The sequence below is a fragment of the Phoca vitulina genome, unplaced genomic scaffold (genome assembly GCF_004348235.1).
Source record: "Phoca vitulina isolate PV1807 unplaced genomic scaffold, GSC_HSeal_1.0 scaffold23, whole genome shotgun sequence".
NCBI classification, from domain to species: domain Eukaryota; kingdom Metazoa; phylum Chordata; class Mammalia; order Carnivora; family Phocidae; genus Phoca; species Phoca vitulina.
Window position 1 is genome coordinate 18,127,783 of NW_022589726.1, and position 26,115 is coordinate 18,153,897.

The window sequence follows — 26,115 nt, forward strand, 5'->3', positions numbered from 1 at the left end:
AGTATGTAGAAAAGCCCCATTTTCTTTTTATTTAAATATCCTAAATATATCACGAAGGAACATACACTGCACTTTAATGGTAAAAAGATACAAGTTTATAACATCTTATAAAAACTACCATTTAAAAGTGATCTTGTTCATTTGATATTCCCCTCCCCCAATAGCAAAATAAGTATATTAAAAAAAAAGAGAGAGAGAGGGAGGGAGAAGGCAGAGAGGAAGAGTTGGGAGGGATTAAGATAAAAGCCCCAGGACTGCAGCAGAGGCAAAGAGCGTCTGGGGAGAGGGTTAGAAGTTGTGGCGGGACCCCCCACATCTCATTTAACCCTCCAATGTCAAGCCATAGGGCACAATCAGTAGCTACGTGATGAAAGAGGCTGTTGGGGGGTGGACGGAGAAGAATTGGGGTGCAGGGAAGTGCAGGGCTGGTAGGGCCCCATACAAGGGCCCCCCCAGAACTGGTGCTCTTTCCCAGGTCCCCAAATTCCACGTCCTGGTCTCTGAGAGCCTGCCCTAGCTCCCTCTCCCTTCACTCCAAACGCACCTGAGGCATCTGTCCAGTGCTAGACCCCACCAGCTGAGGAGGGCTGGGGCATAGGCCCAGAAGCCTCTGCAGCGCTCTTTGTCTGTGGTTTCCCTAGGGTGTAAGTGGGGCTTCTGGGCCCTCTGGGAGGCTGAATCACTCCTTTCACCTCTTTGCTCCTCTCTCCTCACACATCCTTGGCCCCAGAACCTCAGCACCTGGACAACTGAACTAAGCACCTACCTGCTCCTGAGTTGCCTCCACACCCAATCCTTGGCAGGGGTGCTTCCGGTATGGCTCTTTCCACATCTGCTCACAAATTCCCTCTCCCTCCCACCCCGGCAGGAGGCTGAGGCTGTGGGGGGCCACGGCACACTGTGACCTAAGCACACATCCACACACGTAGGGGCATAGGTCACTCGGGATTCTCGCCACACTCACTCCAACCCTAAACAGATTAGCTGCAAGTGGCAGGGAATGAAGCCTCCTATTTTCAAAAGTGCTCGTGGGAGAGGTTTTCTAAATGTAGCTTCCTTCCAGGAATGTATTCCCAGAGGTAAATGATAAATTCCAGCCCCAGCAGAGGTCTCTAACAGGCAAGGGGCTCGCTCACACACGGGAAGATACCCGGCTTGCAGGGACCACAGGGCAGCTTCAGGGACTGAGGTCTAGGCCCTGGACCATAGCAAATGCAGGTGCCAGCATAAAGCTACAGGAGCACAGGCAGCAAACACTGCCCAGTGTCTCTGCCAAAGGACCTCAGGAGCCGTCAGAGCAAGTCTGCAGGGTGCCACACCTTTCTTTCCCTGAAATCCTCACATTTCAGAGGTACAGAGCCCCCCACCCCCCTCCCGCACACCTGACAGCCAGGAGCTTTCTGCTGCTGTTCCTACATCTAGGAAATGAAGTTACACTGCCTGGAGCTGTCATCTTAGATCCCCACTGACAGCGTGGTCAGGTTCACCAAGCCTCCATGATTACTCCATGATTACTCCCCTCTACAGGTCAGGGCAGGCCACAGTGGGGGCCAAACCCCAGAACCTTCCATAGCAGGCAGAGGCTTTTTTATTTCACTTTAGAAAATTCATGTTTACAAGCTTTGGCTTGAGTTAAACACCCTAACCAGCCTGCTGAATCAACCCCCAAAAAACCTCTCCAAAACAAAGCCCTTCACTCCCCTAAATCAAGTTCCTCAGCTGGGACCTCAAGCACCCTCAGATTTGGTGGTGGTGGTGGGGGCTGTTTCATGCTCATCCTCCCCTGAGTTGAGGGCCAGAGAAGGGTTTGGCTCAATAATATGCCATCTCCAAGCATACAAACACAAGCACACATTTCAATGAACACACTCAAGCGCGCACACACACACACACACCCCTGATCACTTTTTTGGGGGTGGATAGGGTGGTGGTGTTGGGGCAGAGAGGAGCAAAGAATATGATTAAGAATAAAACCTACAATAGGTTTCTTCCTCAGTCCTTTCTCTGCAGCACCCCCTCCCCCCAATTCTTTGTTGGGTAGGGATGGCCATTAAGAAGGAAGCGAAGATCTTATTCTTTGGGACCAAAGGCCACACCCCTATCTCCTACCTGAATACAGTGATAGGACTTGGGCAGGGAGAGCAGCTCACACTGCTCAACAGTCATGTCAGGGGACACCAAACTCCTTTGTTTCTTGAACAGTTGTTGCTCAACTTGGGACTAGTCTCGGGTTGTTCCTAAGAGGGCACAAGGAGAGAGAACCCCCTTTGGTATCCATGACTACCTGCTCAAAACCTCTGTCTGGCTCAGGAGTCAACGGCAGCGAGGTAGCCACACGCTATCTCCAAGATGGAGTGCCCAAAGAGGGCACGGAAGGGCTCCGTGGGCCGCTCTCACCCAAGTTCCCTCCACAAGGCACTTGAGCTGACCCCATCAGGTACCAGGGTGGCCTGGGCCGTTGCAACAGCCGTGGGCACAGCTCTCGCTCTTCCCTGGAGGAAGGAAGAGGTACCTGCCCACTCTAGTTGTACCCAGCCCTTGTCTGCTCCTCCCGCCATTCTTCCTTCTGTCCCTACAGTGTATAAGGAGACCAAGGTAAACTCAGCTGCCATCCCTGATCCTCCTCTCCTTCAAACAGAAGGTGAGGTGCAGGGCTGTGGAACACTGAGGATCAACTGCAACTAAAAACTCAACTCTGGGGAGGGCCGGGCCAGCCATTGTCCCTGCTTTAACCAGGGCTCTATGCCTCCATATTACCTGTATCCACAGTGTAGCTGCTAAAATTGCTTTTGAATAAACAAAAACAAGAACAGAACAAACAAACAAATCCCTCTCCCCAATCCTTTCCATTTCAGCTGCCAGCTGGAGTCCAAGGTTGTGGGAGCCACACCAGTCTTGGTCCTGTACCTTCAGTCCCCACCTATAACCTCAGCCAAGGGTCCAGGGACTAGCTTCCCTACCCAGGAATGCTGTAGGAATTTCCCCGAGATACTCATAGTCTCAGATTATTTACAGAGCTGAGGCTCTGAGGCCGCTGTCCCCTGATGCACTCTTCTGGTCTCCTGGGTCCACTCCTCCAGGAGGGGGACAGGTACAGACGGGGGTGGTGGTGGGACCATCAGACCAGAGGGGGTGCGCTCTTCGGTAAATTCTTCTGATCACTCCCACCACCCAGGGCCCCTTGCGCCTATAGAGAAAACTGCCCGTCGGAAGTCTTGGACTGGCACCCTTGGCACATCCGTTTGTGTCTGAGTAATCGATCTGTCCGAGAAAAACACTGAGAAGAAAGGAAGGATTAAGTGTTGAGAGGAGAACCTCAGCTACCTGTTGGCTAGCTCTGCCTTCCCCACACGGGAGGCACGCATCCCGCTCCACATGCCCTCAGCAAGTGCACAGATGGCAAGAGCACACAGTGGTTAAGAGCGCAGGCTCCGGGGCGCCTGGGTGGCTCAGTCGTTAAGCGTCTGCCTTCGGCTCAGGTCATGATCCCGGGGTCCTGGGATCGAGCCCTGCGTTGGACTCCCTGCTCCACGGGAAGCCTGCTTTTCCCTCTCCCACTCCCCCTGCTTGTGTTCCCTCTCTCGCTGTGTCTCTCTCTCTGTCAAATAAATAAATAAAATCTTTAAAAAAAAAAAAAAAAAAAAGAGCGCAGGCTCTGAAGTCGGGAGTCCTGGCTCTAGCACTCAGTGGCTGTGCAACCTTGGACACGGTATCTGACAGCACTCAATCTGTACGCTCATCTGTAACGGGGCTAAAAGTACCTACTCACAGAAGGGCTGCGTCATTCATCCAATATTTATTGAGTGTCTGTCTCAAGGCAGGTACAGTTCTTGGGGCTGAGGATAGAGTGGAGAACCAGAGGGGCAAAATCTCTGCCTCATGGAGCTCTCATTCTAGTGTTTTGAGATTCAGTGTAAGCGGGTGGAACAAAGCATCCAGGAAATGTTAGTTGTTATCATTTCTTGTCTTTTGTTCTTGTCTTGTTTTGGTCTAGCTCTTACATTCTCATCAAGTCAGACACTGACCCCCCGGGCAGAGATTGTCTTTCTTCTTCCAGGTGCACCAGCTCTGAGTTTGACTGAATCCTGCCTCTGCCCTCCATCTGCTGTGTCCTTAGGACACTTAACCTCTTTGAATCTCAATTTCCCCAAATGTGAAATGACGACAACACAGCTCTTTACGGAATTAACATCAGAATTAAAAAGATAATCTATGTTAAATATGCTCTCACAGTGCCTGGCACAGAATAGGTACACAAGAAATGCTACTGTTATTACAATTATTCTCATGGCCCCTCCCATAAACAGCTGCATAAGGCCAGAGAGAAACACCTCACCCTGAGGTACTAACTCTACCATGGCCAGGAATTCGATGTGGCCCCTTGTTGGGAAGGGGATGGGGGCTGGCCCTGGTTCTTGGTGAAGGAAAAGTTTGTTGTGTGGGGTAGACGGGTGACACGTGAGCTTACCTGATGACACCGTTCACACTGGTAGGGCTTTTCGCCACTGTGCACACGCTTGTGACGCTCCAGGTGGTACTTCTGGATGAAGCGCATATCACATATATCACACTCAAATGGCTTCTCACCTGGCCCAAGTGGAGAGAGAAGTTAGTATCAGGAGGTACACAAGGTAGGGACTTCATTCCAGGTATTTTCCCAGAAATTTTTAATTTTTAGCAATGTACGGACACCTAATGAGGAAAGGTCCCCAAAGCTGTCGGTCTCTGACACTAGATACAGAGCCACAAAATCTTTCTAGCTAATTCACTTATCTTCTTCCTTTATTTCTGATACTCAGCCCCTAAAACAAACCCAATAAGAGCTACACACACGCATACACACACAACTACAGACTACTGAATATGAGCAAGAGACTTACCAGTATGAATAAGGATGTGCCTCTTGAGGTGGTAACTGCTCCTAAAGGCTCCAAAGCAGTGTTCACAAATAAAATTTTTGGGAATCTTTACTTGAAAAGAACCATTTTGTTCCACTACCACCACCTAGGGGCAACAATCAGGCATGTCATAAGGCTATCCCTCAGCCGCCTTTCTGTCCCCATTCTACTCTGGGTCAATTTCCAGTTGCTGGACAAAGTAATCTTTCTGATGTTGTCATCTCCCTCATTCCCTAGAGTTAAGAGACCCTCTGAGGAAGGTGGTGGGCATGGGTAAACTGTCTGCCCCATCAAACCCAACACCTCTGAATGTGACCTGAGGGAGGTCTGCCTGCCCCTTTGCCACAGGATCCCATGCTTCCCTGGCCCTCTTTCCTTTACCAAAGATGTTCTGGAGAGGGCAGAGATCAAAGACCAAAGTGGCCTATGGAGGAAATAAGAGTGACACACTCATTGGCTATGAGTGACCAAAACATCTAGGGAAAACTCCAGGTTGAGCCACAGACGAAAGAAAAGGAATTACCCCATTACCAAACGGTACCAGTTTGGGGATTACCCCATTACCTGCCTTTTTAACAGTCTTCTTTGAATGAGAGGCCTCAGCCAAGCTGTCATCATCTTTGCGACTCCGGGACTTATCGCTGTCTTTTCGGTGGCCCTTTAAAAATAAATCAAAGCTAAACTCACAGTCTATCTCCCCACACAAGACAGGAAACCAAATGCTGTGCTGCAGACAACTTCTAAATGACAGTAACCACCTGCCCCAAAGATTTAGAGAAGGTACTCATCCATTTCCTCTCCAAGTACTATGGTGTTAAGGGGTTATAGGTCAAGTCCTTCCTTAGCTCTCTAAAATACCCACATTCATTCATTCCCCAGCTGGATCCCTTTTCCCCACTTCCCTAAACGGAAGCACTGAGCAATCAAAGCTTGGCATCTCCTGGCAGAGAGCTTGGGCCACCCGACCCCCAGGTGCCACAATGGACTCAAACGCTGTACCTGACTTGAGCACCTCAGCACATCAGGGCTACCTGCCCGCTCTCCATTCTCGGCCTGCTTGCTGGCAATCTGGCTCAGCATCATCTTCTTGCTGGCTGCAGTGGGAACCAAACTCACACCTGCTAGGCCTTCACAAGCCAGGAGACTTGCCTAAGTTGAAAGGAGATGAGGTGTCAGGTCACCTGGCAGGGCAGGGCAAAAACAGGCTGCCATCTTCTATAGAACTACCTTTCACACCCAGCCACAAACAAACTGCTTCTCTAGGGAGTGTCCCTCTCTGCTGCAAAACTCTGCTTCCTTCAAGAGTCCTCCCTAACTCACCTCACCAGGAACAAGTTACTTGTTATACATCAGCATTTAAATACAAATCAAGTGAATAACCAAGTATTATTGACACTTTTGTCATTAGCAATGTGCTAGGACCTGTTACCAGGTACTTGGCCTTGTGAATGGGCAGGAGGGTCTGCCCTGCTGATGCACTGAAATGGGAGATTTCTAGCAGAACTTCCTCCTTCCTCTCTCACCGGGAGGTTCAGAGGCCACTTATGATTGGCAGACATCACTGGTGCCAAATATATATTCTATCAGGTCCCAAAAGCATGTTTATCAGCAAAACTAAGTTATGTCTCCCCTTAGATTTTAAATTCCCTAGGTGTTGTCAATTTTAACAGATATAAAAATTAAGTCACTTGGAAGGATTTTAGGGTTGAGTATCACTTTCTCTTGACCTCCAAGGCCATTTATTTGTGTGCAAATCCATATATTTTCACATTCTCTACTCTGTGCATAGTTTAAAAAAATTACTTAAACAAGGAATGATTAAAAAAATTTCCTCTTTTCATGGCTACATTCTTCAAACTGACTTTGTTTAGCCAGCACTAGAGAATATACTTTTCTTACTGAAAAAACTTTTTTTTTTTGAAGAAACACTTTAAAGAAATAGTTGATCAGCAAACTTCCACAAGTGATTTACTAAAAAAAATTCCTTTTAAAAACACTCTCTTAAAAAAAGAAATTCCTTTTAGTATATCCTGGGACCCCTTCTTTTCTTTCTCCTTCAAGGACTTTGGACAGAAAGGTCTAGAGGTGGAAAGCTTAGCTCTGCTGTTTGTACTGTATAATCTTGGGCAAATTACTCCACCTCTTCAGGCCTCAGTTTCCTTAAATGCAAAATGTTTATGAGAGTATCTACTCTCACAGGGTTGATGAGAATAAAACTAAGATACAAATGCCTAGCAGTGCCCAGTATAAAGTTAGTGATTAGTGAGAGGCAGTTTCTCAGAACAAGAGTGAACATGATGCCGTGAAGTGGGTTGCAAACAAAGGAAGAAGAAACCGAGGGCTCCTAATCTGCAAGGAAAGAAGGAAGCCATGCATGCAGCTGGAATAAAGCCAATTAAACTCTAATCAGGCTGCCATCCTGGTGAGACTGGTACAGGAGGGTCCCTGCAAGAAAGCTGGGAGAAGCTCTGGGGATGCCCGCACATGGCTTTGCTATCCACACTTACAGCAACCTAACAGATCATCCTGTCTCTCCAATCCATCCTCTCCCCTCACAATGACAATTACCTTCTAAATACACTGATCTGATGTCACTCTGCTGCTTAACATTCTTCAGAGAGTTCCCATTCATTCAGAATAAAGTCTAATTCCTTAGCAAGGCATAAAAGGCCCTTGGGTTATACTCTTAACTTCTCCAGGAAACAACTCCCTCACTCTAAACTTATCCCTCTATCACTACCTACCCTATCCCCCTAACCCATTTAAGCCCCTTCCTCCTTAACTAGCAAACTATCTGCAGTACTCCTAACCTCATCACATTCTCCCATGCCTCTAAGCCTCTGCCCATGCAGTTCTCCCTGTCTGAATGTCCTGTTCTGCTTGTTTATCTAGCAAAATCCTATGCGTTCTTCAAGCTTCACCTGCTTTTTTCCATCCAGGCAGAGGTACCCTTCTCTCTCCTCTGCAGTGTACATACCTCTATTATTGCATGTTCCTTCAATCAACAGATTCATTGAGTCTCTGCTGCTAATCAATCACTATGCAAGGTATTGTGAATATAAAGGTAAATAATAGACTGTCTCTCCATTTCCCCCCACCCCAACCCAACTATCCTGGAAGCTTGCTGGGGATGGGGACAATCTTACTCATCTTTGTATCCCCAGCATAATGCCTTGCATGAAACAGGAGCTCAATTAATTCCTATTGAAAAAAAAAATGAAGCATTCACCAGACTGTTCACTCCCTCATGCCCCTCAGCACTTAACGTACCAAGTGTAAACTGAGTAATTGTTTCACAAATGTCCCATCAGTGCCTGTGATGCAGAATAGCCTACCTCCTTCATTTGACTGGAAGCTCCCTGAAGGCAGGGGCTGTGGCCTGTCTCCTTTCCTTCCTCTAGATCTCCCCCTGGTGCTTAATACAGAGCTTGGCTCACTGGGTTGGTCAATATGTTGACTAAGGCAGCATTCAAGAGTGAAACTGCAAACACGTTTCCCAGTGATCTTGAAGGAGGAGGATTCTATAGCTTTTTACCTGAGCCATGCTGATTTCTCACTTAATGCAACCCAAAAGTTCAGGAGTTTCTTGATCCACCTTTCCTAAGACACTGTTGTTTGAAGAACTGTCACCAAATCACTGTAACAACTCCTTTGTGTCCCTTCCGTCCTGCTGCCATATTGAACTGCTTTTGTCTTCAAATAGATCTTAGTGTCCTCCAAAGGGAAGATAGATGTTCCAAGAATCCCTGGACTCTGCCTGGCTCGTGCCTATGATCTGAAGAAAAAGTCTGCTGGTGTTCGTTTTCCAACCGAATCCTCTCGTTGAAGTTCACGATCTGTTTCAGAAACCTGAAACCAGAAAAGGAGATGGGGCTGTTAGGTCCAACATTCTCAGGCCATTCGACCTGCAGTAGGCTGAACTTTTTTTTTTTTTTTTTTTTGGTGGGCGCTCTCTGTGAACCTCAGGAAGAGGGCATTAGTTAAGCAGAGTTTTCTTTCTAGGTCAGAAGAAACTGGTCTCCAGGGCAAAGAGGAGCAGCCAACGGGAGTAAAAGTAACTGGGGCCTCTCATGGAAGAACTGCAACAGGCCAACTGCTCGGATTTGCCATCTTACGAATAGAAGGGGGCGGAGGCCCTCCGGGGCTTTTGTGCCGAGTGGGCCGGGCCGCGAAGCTAGCACTCTATTAAGGAGGCCAGAACTGGGGTGGAGAAAAGCTCAGAGGCTATCGCTGGACGCCTGAGTAGCAAGTCAGCAACCGGACTGGCAGTGTGCGCTGGGCCAGCCCACACGTGCGCGTTCACCGAGTCCGCCCGAAGGTACGGAAACTCGCTGCGGAGGAAGGCAGGCAGGCGGAGGCCGGCGCTCCGCGTTCCCTCCCTCCTCCTCCTCCTCCTCCTCCTCCTCCTCCAGCCAGCCAGCCAGCCAGCCAGCCGCAGCGCCCCGCCGCACGGAGCCGGAGGAGAGCACCGAGGAGCGCGCGAGGTGCGTGCTCGCGCCCGCGTCCCCGCCAAGCAAGCCCCCCTCCGCCTGACCGCTAACGCGGCCGGACTGGCGGGCGGGGGGCGGTGCGCGCGCGCGCGCGGCCCCTTCCCCTCCCCGGCGCGCCCCCTCCCTTCGCCACGCGCCCCTCCTCCCTTCCCCTCCCCCTTCCCGCGCGGCGCCCCACGGCCTGCGAGCAGCTGAGGCGCTGCCGCCTGCCCGGACGACGCTGCGTTCCCTGAGGCGTGCTCCTACCTGCCAGGCGCGGCCTCCCGCTGTCTCCCCCACCGCGCGGCGCCTCCTCCAGGCCCCAGCACACCGTGCCAACCCCGTGGCCGCCGCTGCCCTGCCGGGACCGAGGCAAGTTTACAAACACCAACCCGGGGCCCGTTTCCCCGGAAGCACTTCCCCCTCCCCTCGTCCTCTCAGCCGAGCAGCAATATCCACTTCCGGGCTCGGAGCCTGGACCGGCGGGAGCAGCCAGAAAGGGGGTGAGGCTGAGGACGCTGGGAGGGGGTGCAGCTGGTGAGTGGGCGGTGCCGGCGCGCGGAAGGACGGGAAGGGGGCGGACCGGCGGTACGACGCGTGCGCCATGGTACAGGCGCGCCCCGGCGGCCATCTTGGCTGAGGGCAGGAACGAAGACCCTGAAGTGACGTTTGCTGGGTGCTAGGTTTTGCTAGGTGGGCTGGTTGAGGCTCCTTGAAAAAACGCCATCAGTCTCCCTTCGCGGACGTTCTCCCTGTCGCATCTGAGCTTGCAGCCCCAAGTAGAGCCTGAATAGTTCGTACCCAGCCTTTTCACGTAACTCAGCCGAGGTCCTCTTTATCTGAAAGTTATCTATCAGGCCTAGCTCTGCAGATTCTGGGGCCGCCCAGTCAGCTGGGAGAGGAGTTAACTTCTTTAAACGCTTCTTCCGTGTACACTCAATCCGGGCGCGTCCCGAGGCCGGTCTGGTTAACTTGTACCGCTTACCCCTTCATTCCAGACTTTCCAGCATCTGACATTGGCCTTCTCGCCTGGAAAAAGCCATAGGACTCCCCTCTGTAGAAGACTAGTTTCATTAGCGATCTAGGGTGGCCCCCGGGTCCAGCGTTAAAAAATGGAAACTTGAACTTTTCTTTAGAATCTCCCAATCTGAGCTATTAGGGAGAGGTTCCGCTAAAGATGGATTATGCCAAGTGTTCTTAATGGAAGGAAATGTCAGTCCATTTATGTCTCAGCTTCTGCTGTAGGTGCTGTCAGGTTGTGAGTTTACGAGGATTGAGATGCCAAAAGAAAAAAATATTTATTTATGGAAAAGAGGAATTCCCAACTACTCTTTGTACACGGGTTTCATTTCCCTGAGCACTTTGTTTTGAGCCATTGACAGCAAATCTTTGTGCTCTTAGACTCATGATAAAATTGAGATAAAAATAGAGAAACGTTATTAGAAATAAGTCTTTAATTTAAAAAAAAATATCTCATACTTATTTTGACAAGTCCGCACACACATAAGAATAAAAGGCAAAAATGTTAAGTTTCCTTTTTCTACTATCCAATGCTCCTGAAGATAGTCACTTTTATCAGTTTGGCAAATATACTTCCAGACTTTTTTCTATGTTCATACAATTTTTTTTCATCCAGAGTATATTTATTGAGCAACTACAGTGCTGGACACTAGTGTTACATTGTAGATATCTAAGTTTTTTAACATTTTAACAATTGTTACATAATATTCTAACTTACATTTGTACTTTGATTTGTCTAGACTCATCCTGATGAACATTTAGGTTAGTTCCATTATTTTTTAAAATAATGCCATAAGGAACATCTTCCTATAGTTATCCTTTTGCATTTATAGATTATTTATAGATAGAATATGTGCATTAAAAATTTTTTTTTAAGATTTTATTTATTTATTTGACAGAGAGAGACACAGCGAGAGAGGGAACACAAGCAGGGGGAGTGGGAGAGGGAGAAGCAGGGCTCCTGCCGAGTAGGGAGCCAGATGCAGGGCTTGATCCCAGGACCCTAGGATCATGACCTGAGCTGAAGGCAGACGCCTAACAACTGAGCCACCCAGGCGCCCCTAAAAATTTTTTTTAAAAGATTTTCTCTATTTATCTGAGAGAGAGAGAGCACAAGCAGGGGGAGTGGCAGAGGGAGAGGGAGAAGCAGGCTCCCAGCTGAGCAGGGAGCCCAATGTGGGGCTTGATCCCAGGACCCTGGGAAATTGACCTGAGTGAAGGCCAACTTTCAGTGGACTGAGCCACCCAGGCGCCCCTGTGCATTTTAAATTTTAATCAATTCTGTGAAATTGAATTTCAGTTTGTAACAATTTACATGCTCACTCAGAACCATGTGTCAATGTTCCCATTTCCTATAACATAGCAATACTGGATACTATGAATTTTTAGTGCAGTTGCCAATTTGATAGATGAAAAATAGTAATTTCATTGTTTAAATTTGCATGTCACCGGTAGTAGAGTTGAGCAACTTCTGTTGCGTCTTCTCTAAGTTATATTAACTTTTTGTTTGTCATATGCATTTAAAGTACTTTCTCTTAGTTTTTCGTTTATCTTACAGCCTTTTTGGGGGGGGCAATTTATGCTTTACAGGAAATTATTTGAAACATTCCTATCAAAAATAGGAATAAGGGGCGCCTGGGTGGGTCAGTCGGTTAAGCGTCTGCCTTTGGCTCAGGTCATGATCCCAGGGTCCTGGGATTGAGCCCTGCATCGGGCTCCTTGCTCAGTGGAGAGCCTGCTTCTTCCTCTCCCTCTGCTTGCCTGCTGCTCCCCCTGCTTGTGCTCTCTCTCTCTCACTATCTCTCTCTCTGTGCCAAATAAATAAATAAAATCTTTAAAAAAATAGGAATAAGACAGGAATGTTTACCATCAAAGCTAACATTGTACTGGAGCTCCTGGCCATTGAAAAGTCTCACTATTTTCATATGATACATTCATCAAGAAAGAGAATTGACTGACAAAATACTAAAACTAGTGAGTTCAGCAGTATGGCCAGATGGGAGATTAACAAACAAAAATTGTATGCATAAAATATAAGAACCACCAACCATAAAAATGTGATGAAATAAATAATCTCACAATAAGAATATTACACTTCTTGAAATAAATTTGACAGGAAACTGCAAGTCATATATTAAGAAAATCAGACTATTTTAGTGAAAGACAAAAAGGTCTTGGTTAAATGGGGAGTTTTAGCAAGTCCATGAATAGAAAGACTTAACTTTGTAGAGACATGAGTTTTTGCTATCGATTAAGGTAAGTTCTAATTAAAACGGGACTTTGCATGGAACTTAACCTGATTTTAAAATTTTCATGGAAAAGGGTGCTTGTGTGGCTCAGTGAGTTAAGCGTCTGCCTTCGGCTTAGGTCATGATCCCAGGGTCCTGGGATCGAGTCCTTCGGAGTCCCATGGTTGGTCTGGTCAGGTTCCTTGCTCACCGGGGAGTCTGCTTCTCCCTCCGCTTTTCCTCCCCGCATGTGCTCTCTCTCAAATAAATAAATAATCTTTAAAAATTTAGAATAAAGTAAAATTTTCATGGAAAAGAATAATTGCAAGGAGAGCAAAAATCACTGTGGAAAACACAGAGTGGGTAAAATAATAAGGGGTGGGGTAAAGCCATGAGTTATCTTTAACTACTTTAATGGGGTCTTTACACAGAATTTTAAAAGTTTTACGTAGTCAAGTCTGCCTGTGGCTTTTGGGTTTTTGTGACGCTACCTCAAGATTATAAAAATACTTCCCTGTAGTTCCTTTTTTTTTTTTTTTTAAGATTTTATTTATTTATTTGACAGAGAGACAGGGAGAGAGGGAATACAAACAGGGGGAGTGGGAGAGGGAGAAGCAGACTCCCGGCTGAGCAGGGAACCCGATATGGGGCTCGATCCCAGGACCTTGGGATCATGACCTGAGCCAAAGGCAGACGCTTAAGGACTGAGCACCCAGGTGCCCCCCTGTAGTTCCTTTTGACATTCTTATAGTTGTATATTTTCTGCTTATGTCTTTATCTTAGCTGCAGTTTATTTTTGTGTATGGTGAGAGGTAGTGAGAAATGCCAGACTTAAAAGTAACCAATAGCGTAGTGGGAGAGGTACTAGCCTAGAATTCAGAAAATCAGAGATCTAGGCTTGTTCTCATGTCACCTGTGTAATCTTGGACAAATTAGCTCTGGACTGAGAGTCCTCATCTTGAAAACCAGGGTGAATAAATAAATACCTTTCAGGTTGATTTCCAGCACAATGTGAGGATCAAATGAGGTCATAGATGAGAAGGTTTTGAGAAAGAAAAAACCCTTTGCAAGTCTTCTAAGATATCATTAATACAGATTTTTGGTCTATGCAAATCAAATGTAAGTGGAATGCAGCATCATTTTTCAGTACCTGGAAATAGTTGGTCGATTCACCCAGATGTTCATTGAGTGCCTTTGTGCAAGACCTTGGGGGAAGGGAGAGGAGAGTGGGGAGGATGAAAACTAACATTTTTTTGAGTACCTCTTTTGTATTTAGTGCTTTCCTTAAAGATAAGATTTTAACCCGCAGGAATTTACAATCAGAAAGGGGAGAAAACACTGTACACATAAGGAGAATTGGTGCCTTAATGGATGTGGGTATTGAGTCTGTGGGATTTGTGACCATGTAGATAGTACGGAGGTCAGTGTTGTCATTTTCTAGCAATAAGCCTGGCCAAAAGTGCTTTAAAGAAGCAACTGCCTTGGGGCGCCTGGGTGGCTCAGTCCTTAAGCGTCTGCCTTCGGCTCAAGTCATAATCCCAGGGTTCTGGGATTGAGTCCCGCATCGGGCTCCCTGCTCCGCGGGAAGCCTGCTTCTCCCTCTCCCACTCCCCCTGCTTGTGTTCCCTCTCTCGCTGTGTCTGTCTCTGTCAAATAAATAAAATCTTAAAAAAAAAAAAAAAAAAAACGACTGCCCTGATCTTTTTTGTCTCCAGGCAGGCCTCCTCCTGTGTGACCTTCCCTAACTTCCTTGGCACAGCCCTTCCCTCAGGCCCACCCTATCAGTTATTCAAATAGTATTGTAATGATTACTGATGAGTCTTTTCCTGTACCAGCTCTCTATCGCTTAAGTCCTGAATGTTTTCTCTTTGAAGGCTGCCCTGAGCCAACTGAGCAGAATTAACCAGCCCTGCCTTTCCTTGTGAACATTCCACTCCTTTGTGGCAAGTGCGTCTGCCCACGTCCCTGCTGGCCTGTCAGCTGGAGCGCACAGGGCAGACATCCCCCCCGCCCCCCCGGGTAGTGCCAGTGCCAGGGATAGATACCGAGTCAGTGTTTGCTGAACTAGCCGAACCCGTACCTCTCTCTCAGAGCCATTTGGGCAGCATAATAGGAAGAGCAGTATATGGCTACCTTTGTCACCAGTGAGACCTTTTTGATGATAGTGGATTGAAGAGTTGGGAAACCACGTGATGTACTAGGGCCATTGTTGAGCCTTGGTGATTTGTATATTTTGGAGTTCTTATTGCTCCTTAACCTCCTTAGTTTTTCTTGTTGGTTAAAAATAACCTTTAATTATATGAGTAATATGAAGTTATCATATAAAATTATAAAAGTATAGGTATATAAATAAGAAAATGAAAATAGTTTATAATTTCGACAGCCAGGAATAACCATAAATAATACTTTGAAAGCTTTTCCCATCTTTTTCAGTCCTTTAAAAAATGCATGGGTAGCAACTGCTAATAGGTATGGGGTTTCTCTTTGGGGTGATGAAAATGTTCTGGAATTAAATAGTGTGAACGATGCACAACTTTGTGAGTATCCTAAAAAAACCCCACTGAATTGTACAATCTAAAAGGGTGAACTTTATGGTATGTGAATCATATCGCAATAAAGCTGTTATTCTTCTAAAAATGCCTGTAAATACATACAGTGTTGTCTTTTTCTGAACTGAAAGTTGCAGATATCATACTCCTTTTCTGCTGAATGTTCCAATATGTTTTCTCAGAATAAGAACATTCTCTTACATAACCACAATGCAATGACCAAATTAAGGAAATTTAACTCTGATAGAATACTAATATTTATGATGCCGTGCATAGTCAGCTTCCACCAGTTGTTCCAATAATGTTCTTCATAGCAGGTTTTTTTTTTTTTTTTTCCTCATCCAGGAGCTGATTTAAGTTCACACATTCCTTTTGATTGTGATGTCTCTGTTTCTGGAATAGTTGTTCAGTCTTTCTTTGAGTTTTATGACATTTACATTTTTGAAAAGTAACAGGTTAGTTGTTTTGTAGAATGACCCTCAATTTAGATATATCTGTTTCCTCACAATTAAATTTGGGTTATGCATTTTTGGCAGAAATGTGACAGGAGTGATGTTGAGTGCTTCTCAATGCCTCACATTAGGAGGGCCATATGTCAGTCTGTCCCATTATTGGTGATGTTGCCTTGATCACTTGGGTAAGGTGGTGTCCCCCAGGTTTCTTCACTATAAAGTTACCATTTTTCCCTTTAAAGTGTTTTTTTTTTTTTTTTTTTTTTTAAGATTTTATTTATTTATTTGACAGAGAGAGAGACAGCTAGAGAGGGAACACAAGCAGGGGGAGTGGGAGAGGGAGAAGCAGGCTTCCCGCTGAGCAAGGAGCCCGATGCAGGACTCGATCCCAGGACCCTGGGATCATGACCCGAGCCGAAGGCAGATGCTTAATGACTGAGCCACCCAGGTGCCTCTTAAAGTGTTTTTAAGGAAAAGAATTTTACAACAGAGCCCTAAGGGGAAAAAGGTGAAGCTTTATTCAGGTTTTGCTGTTGTGCTGATGTTTTTGAATGAGAGAGAGAAAGATGTAACAATATTTGAAGATTAAATGAAAAGGAAAAAAAAAATCAGTCAAGGATGAGGAGGCAAGAAATCAGTCAGAATCTAAGTTTGAGTAACCAGTAGAAGATGATGGCATTCATCAAACCAGGGAACCTAAGAAGAAGAGCAGATTTGAGAGGGCTGATATTGAGTTTAATTTTGGACCTACTGAGTATGAAGTGCCCATGAGTCTTCTAAATTAGGAAGGTGGCTTCATGGACCTGGACTCAGGAGAGAGGTTTGGAATGGAGGAACTACCGGCAGGTAGCCCTAGGAACAGATCAATTGCCCAGGGAGTGGTGCAGAATACAACAGATAAAAGACGCACTGGGACAAGGCCCCGAGGGACTCTAGCATTTCAGGGAGGGCCAGAGGAAGGTGAAAATGCAAAGGGAACTAAGAAAGGGCTGGTGGTGGGTGCCTGGGTGGCTCAGTCGTTAAGCGTCTGCCTTCGGCTCAGGTCATGATCCCAGTGTCCTGGGATCGGGTCCCACATCGGGCTCCCTGCTTGGCAGGAAGCCTGCTTCTCCCTCTCCCACTCCCCCTGCTTGTGTTCCTGCTCTAGCTATCTCTCTCTCTGTCAAATAAATAAATAAAATCTTTAAAAAAAAAAAAAAAGAAAGGGCTGGTGGTAATCCAATGGAAGCCAGGGAAATAAAATGTTTCTAGGATAAAGGTGATGTGTGTCCATGGGATTTGGAAGTTCTTGGTGACTTGGTGGGCTGAGGAAAGTGTGAGAGGAGGGAAAGCAAAGATGGAGTGGAGATGACTGTTTTAAGAAGGTTGGTGGTGATGAGGAGGTGGCTAGAGTGGGAACATGTGAGAGGTTTAAACAATTTAAAATGCTGTGAGAAAGAGGTAGTAGGAAGGAGAGTTGAAGAAATGAGAGGGGATAATCAGGAGGAAATCCCTGAGGGAAAAGGAGAGTGGTTATACCAGTGGTTAGGCCAGTGGTTCCAACTCAGATAGCTACGGGGCCAGGCAGGTAATGCAAATGAGTGAGGTGGGCTGGGGTGGACTGAGGCGAAACAGAATGCAAAAAAATTTTTTTTAAAGATTTCATTTATTTGTTTGACAGAGAGAGACAGAGAGAGAGAGAACAAGAGCAGGGGCAGCGGCAGGGAGAGGGAGAAGCAGACTCCCCACCAAGCAGGGAGCCCAATGCGGGGCTCGGTCCCAGGACCCTGGGATCATGACCTGAGCCAAAGGCAGATGCTTAACCAACTGAGACTCCCAGGCGCCCCCAGAATGCAAACTTTTAAGGGCTTACGTCCAATGACCTTGTGATGAGAGTTTACATCTTCACCCATTGCCATTAATTTTTTGAGCGCCCACCTGTGGGAGGAATATACATCCTCACCCCACTGCCCTGGGGTTTGCCATGGTCAACAGGGTATGAGCAGATGTGCCCTGTGCCAGATACAAGCAGAGGTTTTAAGAGTCGTTGCATGGTTTTCTCTGCCTTTTACTCCTTTCCTCCTGCCAGGAGAATATTGTGTCTCAGATAGGGGCTGTTCCTTCAGCCTGGGTCTTGGAATAAAGGCACATGAATCAGAGCTGTAGCCAACCACACCACCAGTGTAAACCAGGAAAGAGAGATAAACTTCTGTTGTTGCAAGCCAGTGGGATTTTGAAGCCATTAGTTACCACAGCAAAACTGACTGATGCAGGTGTTCTACCAAAATAAAACCATACTAAGATACCATTTCTTAGTCCTCAAACTAAAAAGATTCAGAAGTTTGACAGCATACTCTGCTACTGAGTCTAAGAACGCAAGCACTTTCATATGCTGGTACAATCTCTGGATATTGGCAATCCTTATCAAAATTACAAATGCAGGTGGCTGTAATAAAAAAGATAAGAAGTCTGGCAAGGATGTGGAGAAATTAGAATGCTCATACATTACTGATGGGAATATAAAATGGTACTGGCACTTTGGAAAACAGTTTGGCTGTTCCTCAAAATTGAAACACAGAGTTACTGTATGACCCAGCGATTCCACTATCAGGTATGTACCCAGGAGACTTGAAAACATGTGCCCACACAAAAACTTGTACATTAATGTTCATAGCAGCGCTGTTCACAGTAGCCAAAACATAGACAGAACCCAAATGTCCATTGGTTGGTGAATGGTTAAATAAAATGCAGTGTATCCATATTATGGAATATTATTTGGCTATAAAAGGGAATGAAGTGCTGATATATGCTACAACATGGATGAACCTTGAAAACATTATGTTCAGTAAAAGAAGCCATATATTCAAAAGAAGATCATATATTCTATGTTTCTGTTGATATGAAATGTCCAGAATAGGCAAATCTGTAGGAGCAGAAAATAGGGTAGTAGTGGCTGGAAGGATGGGAAATGGCGAATGAGGAGTGACCACTAATGAGTTTCTTTTGGGGGTGATGAAAATGTCCTAGAATTACTGATGATTGTTGTGCAATTCTGTTACTATCCAAAAAACCACTGAAAATGTACAATTTAAAGGGTTATGTTTTATGGTATGTAAATTACATCTCAATAAAGCTGTTTGATTAAAAAAAAGAATATAGAAATTCTATATGTACTGATAAAGGATCACCTATATATTAACTGAAAGAAAGCAAGGTTCAAATCAGTGATTATATGCTATCATTTGTGTGAAAAGAGAAAATAAGAATACATATCCACATTTGTTAGTATTTGCATTAAAAACTCTGAAAAGTTACCCAAGAAACTATTAAAAATGGTTACCTGTGGGGGTGGAGGTGGGAATGGGGCACATGGAATGGGGTGGGAATTAGACTTTCACCATTAATATTTTTATATATTTTGATTTTTGAGCTACCTGAATGTATTGCTTACTCAAGAATAAAAAAATTGGATGGGGCGGCTGGGTGGCTCAGTCGTTAAGCATCTGCCTTCAGCTCAGGTCATGATCCTGGGGTCCTGGGATCGAGCCCCGCATCGGGCTCCCTGCTCGGCGGGAAGCCTGCTTCTCCCTCTCCCACTCCCCATGCTTGTGTTCCTACTCTCGCTATCTCTCTATCTGTCAAATAAATAAAATCTTTAAAAAAAAAGAACAAAAAAATTGGAAAGAAAGCATAACGAATGCAAAACTACAATAATAATAAAGGGGCAACTACAGGTGCTTGTTGCTAATTAGTAATTTAGGCCTACTGGTGCTAGGCCTTCTGTTTTGTTTTTTTTTTTTCACAAGAAGCTGGAAGTTTCAGTATTGACAATTATTTTTATTTTTTATTTATTTATTTATTTTTTTCTAGATTTTATTTATTTATTTGACAGAGAGAGACACAGCGAGAGAGGGACCACAAGCAGGGGGAGTGGGAGAGGGAGAAGCAGGCTTCCCGCGGAGCAGGGAGCCCGATGCAGGGCTCGATCCCAGGACCCTGGGATCATGACCTGAGCCGAAGGCAGACGCCCAACGACTGAGCCACCCAGGCGCCCCCCGACAATTATTTTTAAAGTTTTAAAACAGGGGTGCCTGGCTGGCTCAGTTGATAGAGCACGTGACTCTTGATCATGAGTTTGAGTCCCACGTTGGGCATAGAGATTACTTAAAAACAACAACATACTATGCAAACCAAACAAAACCACCTCTGTGTGTGAGAGTTGGCTCACCGGTGACTTTGCTTAGACTGTGAGCTTCATGAGGACAGGGCTATGGCCTTTTCTTCCTCTTTTTTTTTTTTTTTTTTAATTTTTATTTTATTAAGTAAGCACTGTGCCCAACATGGGACTTGAACTCGCTGACTGAGCCAGCCAGGCACCCCAGGGTCTATGTCTTTTGCTCTCCATTGTATCTCTAGTGGCCACCAAAGTGCTTGGCAAATACTAGATACTGAACAAATAATTGAAAGAAGGAAGGGAGGAAGAGAAGGGGGCGGTCCAGAAGGCAGATAACAAAAAGTTGAGTGCTGTTATCCTCTGAATATTGTTACTACCTTCATTACAGCCCTTTGGATTCCTTTCACCTCTCTCCTGTGTTGGAGGTGTTCGATTTGGTCTGATTCTCTGTCTTTTGTCTATGACCCAGTTTTGGTTTATTTGTTTTGTTTTATCTCTGGAAGTCTTTGGATCCTCCACTGTTCTAAGACAATATTATAATCTATCTTCGTATTGGTCATTCAGTGGATCCTTTTAATTTTTCCTTCTGTTCTATAAAGCTTTCTTTGATTTCTTTCCCCTTTTTTCCTTCCTTTTCTGAAATTTCTATTACTTGACTATTGGGCCTTTTGGATTGATCTAAAGTTCTTTTCTTTGTCCATCTCTTTATATTTTTATCTTTCTGTGTGATTTTCTTGGCATCGTTTTATTTCTAATTTTTCATTTCACTTGTCATATTTTTAAAATCCTAGAGTGTCTTGCTGTTCTCTGAGTATTCCTTTTTGAGGGCGACCTATTTTTTAATGAATGCAATATCTTCTGGAAATTTTGAGGCTTTCTTCTCCCTGCATTTCTTTTCTTCCACCAAATGCCTTTTTTCAGTTTGCCTGTTTTTACCTCTGTGGTTCAGGTTAGGGGCTTTCCTGTAGTGTCTGGTAATCTCTGGCTGGCTGGTTGCTCACATTGAAGAGGAAGGCATGAAGGCATATTGGAAGGCCGAAGTGCATGGATAGGCCATATTGACTTGTGGGCACCACTGACCAGGAGATCAGGTGAGGACTGAAATAAGAGCATCAGGAGGTCTTTTCTCCAGGGCTATCGAGGTCAATTTCTCTGGAGAGGAATCCTCTAGTCTGCTGGCCCTGGAGGGCTTACCCCTGGCCACTGGTTCTGAATGCTGGTTACGAGAAAGAAGTTGATTTGATAGTAACTTCCTCCTAATCCTCCTGTATTTGGGGCATTGCCTCATGCTCACCTGCTGTGCCTCAAGTCTCTAAGTCCTGGCCTCCCTAAGTCCCACCCTACCTGTTTCAGTTGCTCTAGAAAACAGATCTCTTGCTTCTTTGGAAGCAGGGGGAAAGGAGGGTTGTTGCCTGACTGAATAGATAGGGGGAGGAGAGTGAGGGTCTAATTGTTCCTTATACACACTTCTACAAATCCTTCCTGCCTTCCAAGATGGCTAATGTTTCCAATTCCTGAGCCTTTCTGGGCTTCTGCCCCAAGAACCAGCTTGTTTCCCATTGGCATAGCCTTACAAGGACATACTGGTTTTGGCTTTCTGCCATGTGCTAAACCAGTTACCACTTCTCATCTGCTTTCTATCTTCTGTGATTATTGACATCTCTCATCTCTCCTCATTTGCTTTATTCTTCTGAATTTATTTTTTATTTTTATTTTTTTAAAAGATTTTATTTATTTATTTGACAGAGAGAGAGGGAACACAAGCAGAGGGAGCGGGAGAGGGAGAAGCAGGCTCCCAGCAGAGCAGGGAGCCCGATGTGGGGCTCGATCCCAGGACCCTGAGAATCACGACCCGAGCCGAAGGCAGATGCTTAATGACTGAGCCACCCAGGCGCCCCTATTCTTCTGAATTTAAAATTCCACTGATGTAATTTTAGTTGGGTTTCAGGAAGGAATAGTGGTAAATGTAGGTGTTTAATCTGCTGTGTTTAATTGGAATGAGCACAGAGACCATGAATGTATAGCAATATCAATTTGAATGGTTGAGTGGCTTTTACTAGCAGAATCCAGCAGTCCTGGTGGATTTGGTAAGAGAAGGATTGGCCAGTTGGATTGGAGTTTCCCCAGGTGGGTCTGGTGGAAGGACCAAAGGGCCGAGGAGTTGAGGATTTTGCACAAAGAGTGGTTGAAACAACAAAACATACAATCTAGGTTGCATAAGCGAAGGAAAGAAAGATATGAGGGAGTTGATGGTTAGAGGAGTTGATGGACTAGAGATCCCATGAAGTCTGAAGAAACGTGAATTTTTTAACAAACCCTACTTGGTCCTACCAGCATCTTCTCAGCCTGGGGCTGAAGCCCTGTTCCTAACTCCATTCAGGTTTCTTTGCTTTATCATTCTATTTTGCAGGTTAACATCATTCTTCTTTAAAAAAAAAAAAAAAAAAAAAAACTCTGGGTGCCTGGGTGGCTCAGTCGGTTAAGTGTCTGCCTTCGGCTCAGGTCATGATCCCAGGGTCCTGGGATTGAGCCCTGCATCGGTCTCCTTGCTCAACAGGGAGCCTACTTCTCCCTCTGCCTGCCGCTCCTTCTGCTTGTGCTCTCTCTCTCTGTGTGTCAAATAAATCTTTTAAAAAAATTTAAATAAATAAAAGGAAAAGAAAAACTCTTGGGGTGGTTCAGTTGGTTGAGCATCAACTCTTGGTTTCGGCTCAGGTCATGGTCTCATGGGTTGTGGGATTGATCCCTGAGTCAAGCCCTGAGTCAGGCTCTGCGCTCAGTGGGGAGTCTGCTTGAAGATTCTCTCTTTCCCCCTCTGCCCCTCCCTCCATTCCCACGCTCACGCATGCGAGCTCTCTCTCTCTCAAATAAATAAATTTTAAAAAAAGGAAAAGAAAAACTCTTTGCAGGCAGGGGCTCTTCCCTCTCTCAGGTACCCAGGGCAGGATTCTGTATGTGGAACAAGGGTGGTGATGTCTCACTTCTCTGTTTATCCCTGGAAGAAACTGGGAGTGTTCAGAGCCCTCCAGATTTCATTTCTGAGCTGTGACTGAGGTGGAAAGGATAAAGAAGGTCCTGGGAGGGGAGGATGGAGTCTCCCCTAGAGACCCATTCTTCGGAGCTTGGGGAAAAGCATTCCTCCTGCTAGGAGACTCCCTTTGTTAACCAGTTGTTCCCTCCTTACAAACCTCTTGCAACCTGTTTTCTACCCCCTACTCAGAAAATTCTCCCTTGGCCTGCTTGTCATATCTCCTGGCCTGAGTTCCTGTGAACGCCAGCAGATGCCTTGGAGGGTCTCTCTTGAAAACTTATTTTATAGAAACGGAGGCCCTGAGGTGTCGTCACTCCTGGCCCAGTGGTCTTTGCAGCACAGCAAACTCAGGGCCTGAGAGAGCCTCGAGAGAGGCAATCGAGCATGATGGTTAGGGGCAGGGCCTTCAGAGCCCACCAAGCCTGGGTTCAGACCCAGCATGGCCAGGTGCCGGCTGTGTGATCTGAACCAGTTACACACGTAGCATCTCTGGAATCTCAGTTTAAATGTGGGCAATAAACTTACCTGAACAGTTGTAAAGATGATAATAATACATATCAAGTACAGAGTGTGGCATGTGGTAAGTGCTTCGTTGGTACCTATCTTTCTTTGCTTCTCCCCCTCAAGCCTCTCCGCCCAAACGCCCCCCTGCTGCCACCTGTCAGGGGAGCTAAAGTGACACGGAGAAAGGATTGGCTCTTTCATTCTCAGGGTTTGGGTCAGCTCCGCTCTGTCCCCCAAACCCAATCTACTGAGGAAAAGTTTAAGGGTTGGACTGCTAGGGTTCCTTGAACCTGTGTTTTCAACTAGTGTGGGGTCCAGTGACTGCTGACAGTGGATTAAATCAGAGCAACCCACCTTGAGGAAGTTTCTTCTTCATATTCCCTTGACCTTCTCACCCACTCATTTGGGGGGTTCCTAGGCCTTAGTGTTTTCCCCTCCTCCTGGCCGTCTCTCCGAACATTTTCTCCCATGGGGAATGGAGCCCGTCACAAGGCTCCAGCTGTACCCTGACTCTCAAATCTGCTTTCTGTTCTAACAGCTCATCAGAGCTTTGGGCGGACCTCCTCATTCCTCTGTCCTTTCCTACCCACACCACCCTTACTCAGATGTGCATCGCTTCTTGCCTGGTTTACAGCAACACCCTGTGAATTCTACATCCTGTGCTGTATACTGGTCTGAGCATCAGTTTCATCACATTGTTCCTTGCCACCAAGTCTTTCGTCTTTCAGTGAGTTCCTACTTTCTTTTTTTTTTTTAGATTTTATTTATTTGAGAGAGAGAGAGAGAGCTTGAGCTTGAGTGGGAGGGGGAGGGGTAGAAGCAGACTCCCTGCTGAGCAGGAAGCCCCACATGGGGTTCAATCCCAGGACCCCGAGATCATGACCTGAGCTGAAGGCAGACACTTAACTGACGGAGCCACCCAGGCGCCCCAATGAGTTCCGGTTTTCTGCAGGATAAAATCTAGATCTCTGGGCCTGGCTGGGGCTCAGGGCTCCCCATAATCTGATACAACTCTGCCCACCCCGCCTTTGCTCCAGTATCATCCTTGCAGACCTCCCTCCAGCCAGCCAGGCGCCCTTCATTGACCTTCCCTCAAGCCATACTTCTTCCCCATGTCAGCTCATGGCATCACCCTACCCCCAAATGTTCTCTTTCTCCCTTTTGCTAATCTCATTTCTCCTGCCTTCTTTCAAGATTCAGCTCCAGCCCCGCTGCAGATCTTCCCCAGCCTTCAGCTGCCATCCTCCATCCCTCTCTCTTCCTCAGTAGCGCGTGGGGTCAGCATCCAGCCTAGCCCAGGCTGGGACTGCTGCCCGTGCATCTGTGCCCTCCCAGCAGACAGGGAGACTTTCTCAGTCCCAAGCACCCGGTCATGAACACAGTTGGTGCTCACTTCAGACAACCGCTTTCTGTGTATTGAGCACTCTCAGGCTGCAAGGCCCAGGATTACACTTGTTTAACAAAATCCTTCCTCAACATACCCCCTTTCCTTCCTGCTCTAGGAGAGGGCTTTAGAAATCAGGCTGGTTCTTTGGGGGTGGGGGTGCAAAGAGATAAAGCATTTCACCTCCACCTATCTCAGGCTCCCTCCCCTTCTGTCTCCAGGGTCAGGGGCAGCAGCTTCCTGCCAAACATTCTCCACTAAGTCCCCTCTCCAGCCCTCCACTTCACAGTGATTCTTCCTGGCTGCTCTCTCAACCCTGGTGTTAATGCTTTTGCCTTTCATTGCATTTCCCCCTTCTTCGTGTCAGCTAATGATTATTCAGGGACTTATCTCAACCGGTTGTCCCTATCCCAAATCTCTAAGTTCTCTTCAGGGCAAGGGTCATGAGAGTGATCTCATGGTCACGTGAGTGCTGCCTATACCTCACTCCCTCCGCTGTCCTGGTCCTAACACTCTCAAAAGCTAGTCGCGTGCCCTGCCTCCAGCGCACCTGAACAGAGACCTGAGTGGAAAGGTAAGCCTGTCGTCTTTGCCTGAGGCAGGCAGTGACCGCAAGTTTCCACCTGCTCAGCACTCACTGCCTTTTTCTTCCCCACCTGTTGCTGCTGACGTTCTCCCTGGGCGCTTGCTTGCCCTTGTCTGTACAGTGAAGTCTGGGACTCAGCTGCAGGACAGGGGCCGGAGGCCTGCTCTGCGGTTGCGGTTCTTGCTGGTTAGGTCCAGGTGGGATACGCTGGGCTGAGTAGGGAGTAACTCCTGCTTTGCTCACAGATTTTATCCTGATGGCTGACTCTAAACCACTCTTCTCCCTTGATGGGGACCCCATGGCTGCAGAAGCCTTGCTCCGGGATGTGTTTGGGATTGTTGTGGATGAGGTCATTCGGAAAGGGACCAGTGCCTCCGAGAAGGTGGGTCCTTTCCCTCTCCTCCTGCCCATCATTCCTGGCTCAGAACTTTCCTCCTCCCACAAGCCTTCGGCCCAGAATTCATCAGTCTCGCTGAATGCATCAGGGATTATATGCTGGGTCATACTGTGTATATTTACCCTTGTTCATGAGTTGCTTTGGAAATATTCCTAACTCATTTTATGTGCAAGCTGAGAGGTGGTTTGGGCAGCCAGTTAATGGGGGGTGTCCATGGGCCCCCAGAACCTCCCGCTTCTCCCGCCAGGTCTGCGAGTGGAAGGAGCCTGAGGAGCTGAAGCAGCTGCTGGACCTGGAGCTGCGCAGCCAGGGCGAGGCGTCGGAGCAGATCCTGGCACGGTGCCGGGAGGTGATCCGCTATAGTGTGAAGACCTGTGGGTCCTGGGCTGTGGCGGGAGGAGTGTCTGGAGTTGTCCGTTTGTCCGTCCGCAGCTGCACTCTGAG

The 26,115-nt window shown here is 46.7% G+C and overlaps 2 protein-coding genes across 6 annotated transcripts in view; one reads left to right on the forward strand and one right to left on the reverse strand.

Moving 5' to 3' along the window:
• On the reverse strand, positions 1 to 9,724 carry ZNF740 (zinc finger protein 740). Of its 3 annotated transcripts, XM_032420642.1 has the most exons (7): positions 9,635 to 9,724; positions 8,434 to 8,747; positions 5,898 to 6,047; positions 5,467 to 5,556; positions 4,881 to 5,004; positions 4,469 to 4,587; positions 1 to 3,277 (listed from the first exon to the last, which is right to left on the reverse strand). In XM_032420642.1, exons 2-7 carry the CDS (start codon positions 8,440 to 8,442, stop codon positions 3,188 to 3,190), a joined length of 582 nt encoding a protein of 193 aa, XP_032276533.1. In that variant the 5' UTR covers positions 8,443 to 8,747; positions 9,635 to 9,724; the 3' UTR covers positions 1 to 3,187. The 3 variants fall into 3 exon arrangements, with proteins under 3 accessions (XP_032276533.1, XP_032276530.1, XP_032276531.1); XM_032420639.1 differs by lacking the exon at positions 1 to 3,277 and having other exon boundaries at positions 3,687 to 4,587; XM_032420640.1 differs by lacking the exons at positions 1 to 3,277; positions 8,434 to 8,747; positions 9,635 to 9,724 and adding an exon at positions 8,234 to 8,427 and having other exon boundaries at positions 3,687 to 4,587.
• The window catches only part of CSAD (cysteine sulfinic acid decarboxylase), a 26,475-nt gene continuing 9,653 nt past the window's right edge, over positions 9,294 to 26,115 (forward strand). Inside the window, exons 1-3 of one of the 3 annotated variants that reach the window (XM_032420638.1) lie at positions 9,294 to 9,382; positions 25,520 to 25,656; positions 25,919 to 26,045. In XM_032420638.1, coding sequence (XP_032276529.1) covers positions 25,531 to 25,656; positions 25,919 to 26,045 — 253 coding nt within the window. In that variant the 5' untranslated portion in view covers positions 9,294 to 9,382; positions 25,520 to 25,530. Of the gene's footprint in view, positions 9,383 to 9,638; positions 9,905 to 25,519; positions 25,657 to 25,918; positions 26,046 to 26,115 lie in introns of those variants that run through there. The other 2 variants (XM_032420636.1, XM_032420637.1) reach the window with 2 other exon arrangements.

Bases quoted from the DNA above. Each gene is read 5' to 3' on its own strand.
- ZNF740 (XM_032420639.1), bottom strand. The intron at 5,557-5,897 runs GTACAGCGTTTG...TTATTTTTAAAG, and splicing joins TGCTGAGGTGCTCAAGTCAG to GGCCACCGAAAAGACAGCGA. The intron at 4,588-4,880 runs GTAAGTCTCTTG...CACTTGGGCCAG, and splicing joins GCACATCCTTATTCATACTG to GTGAGAAGCCATTTGAGTGT.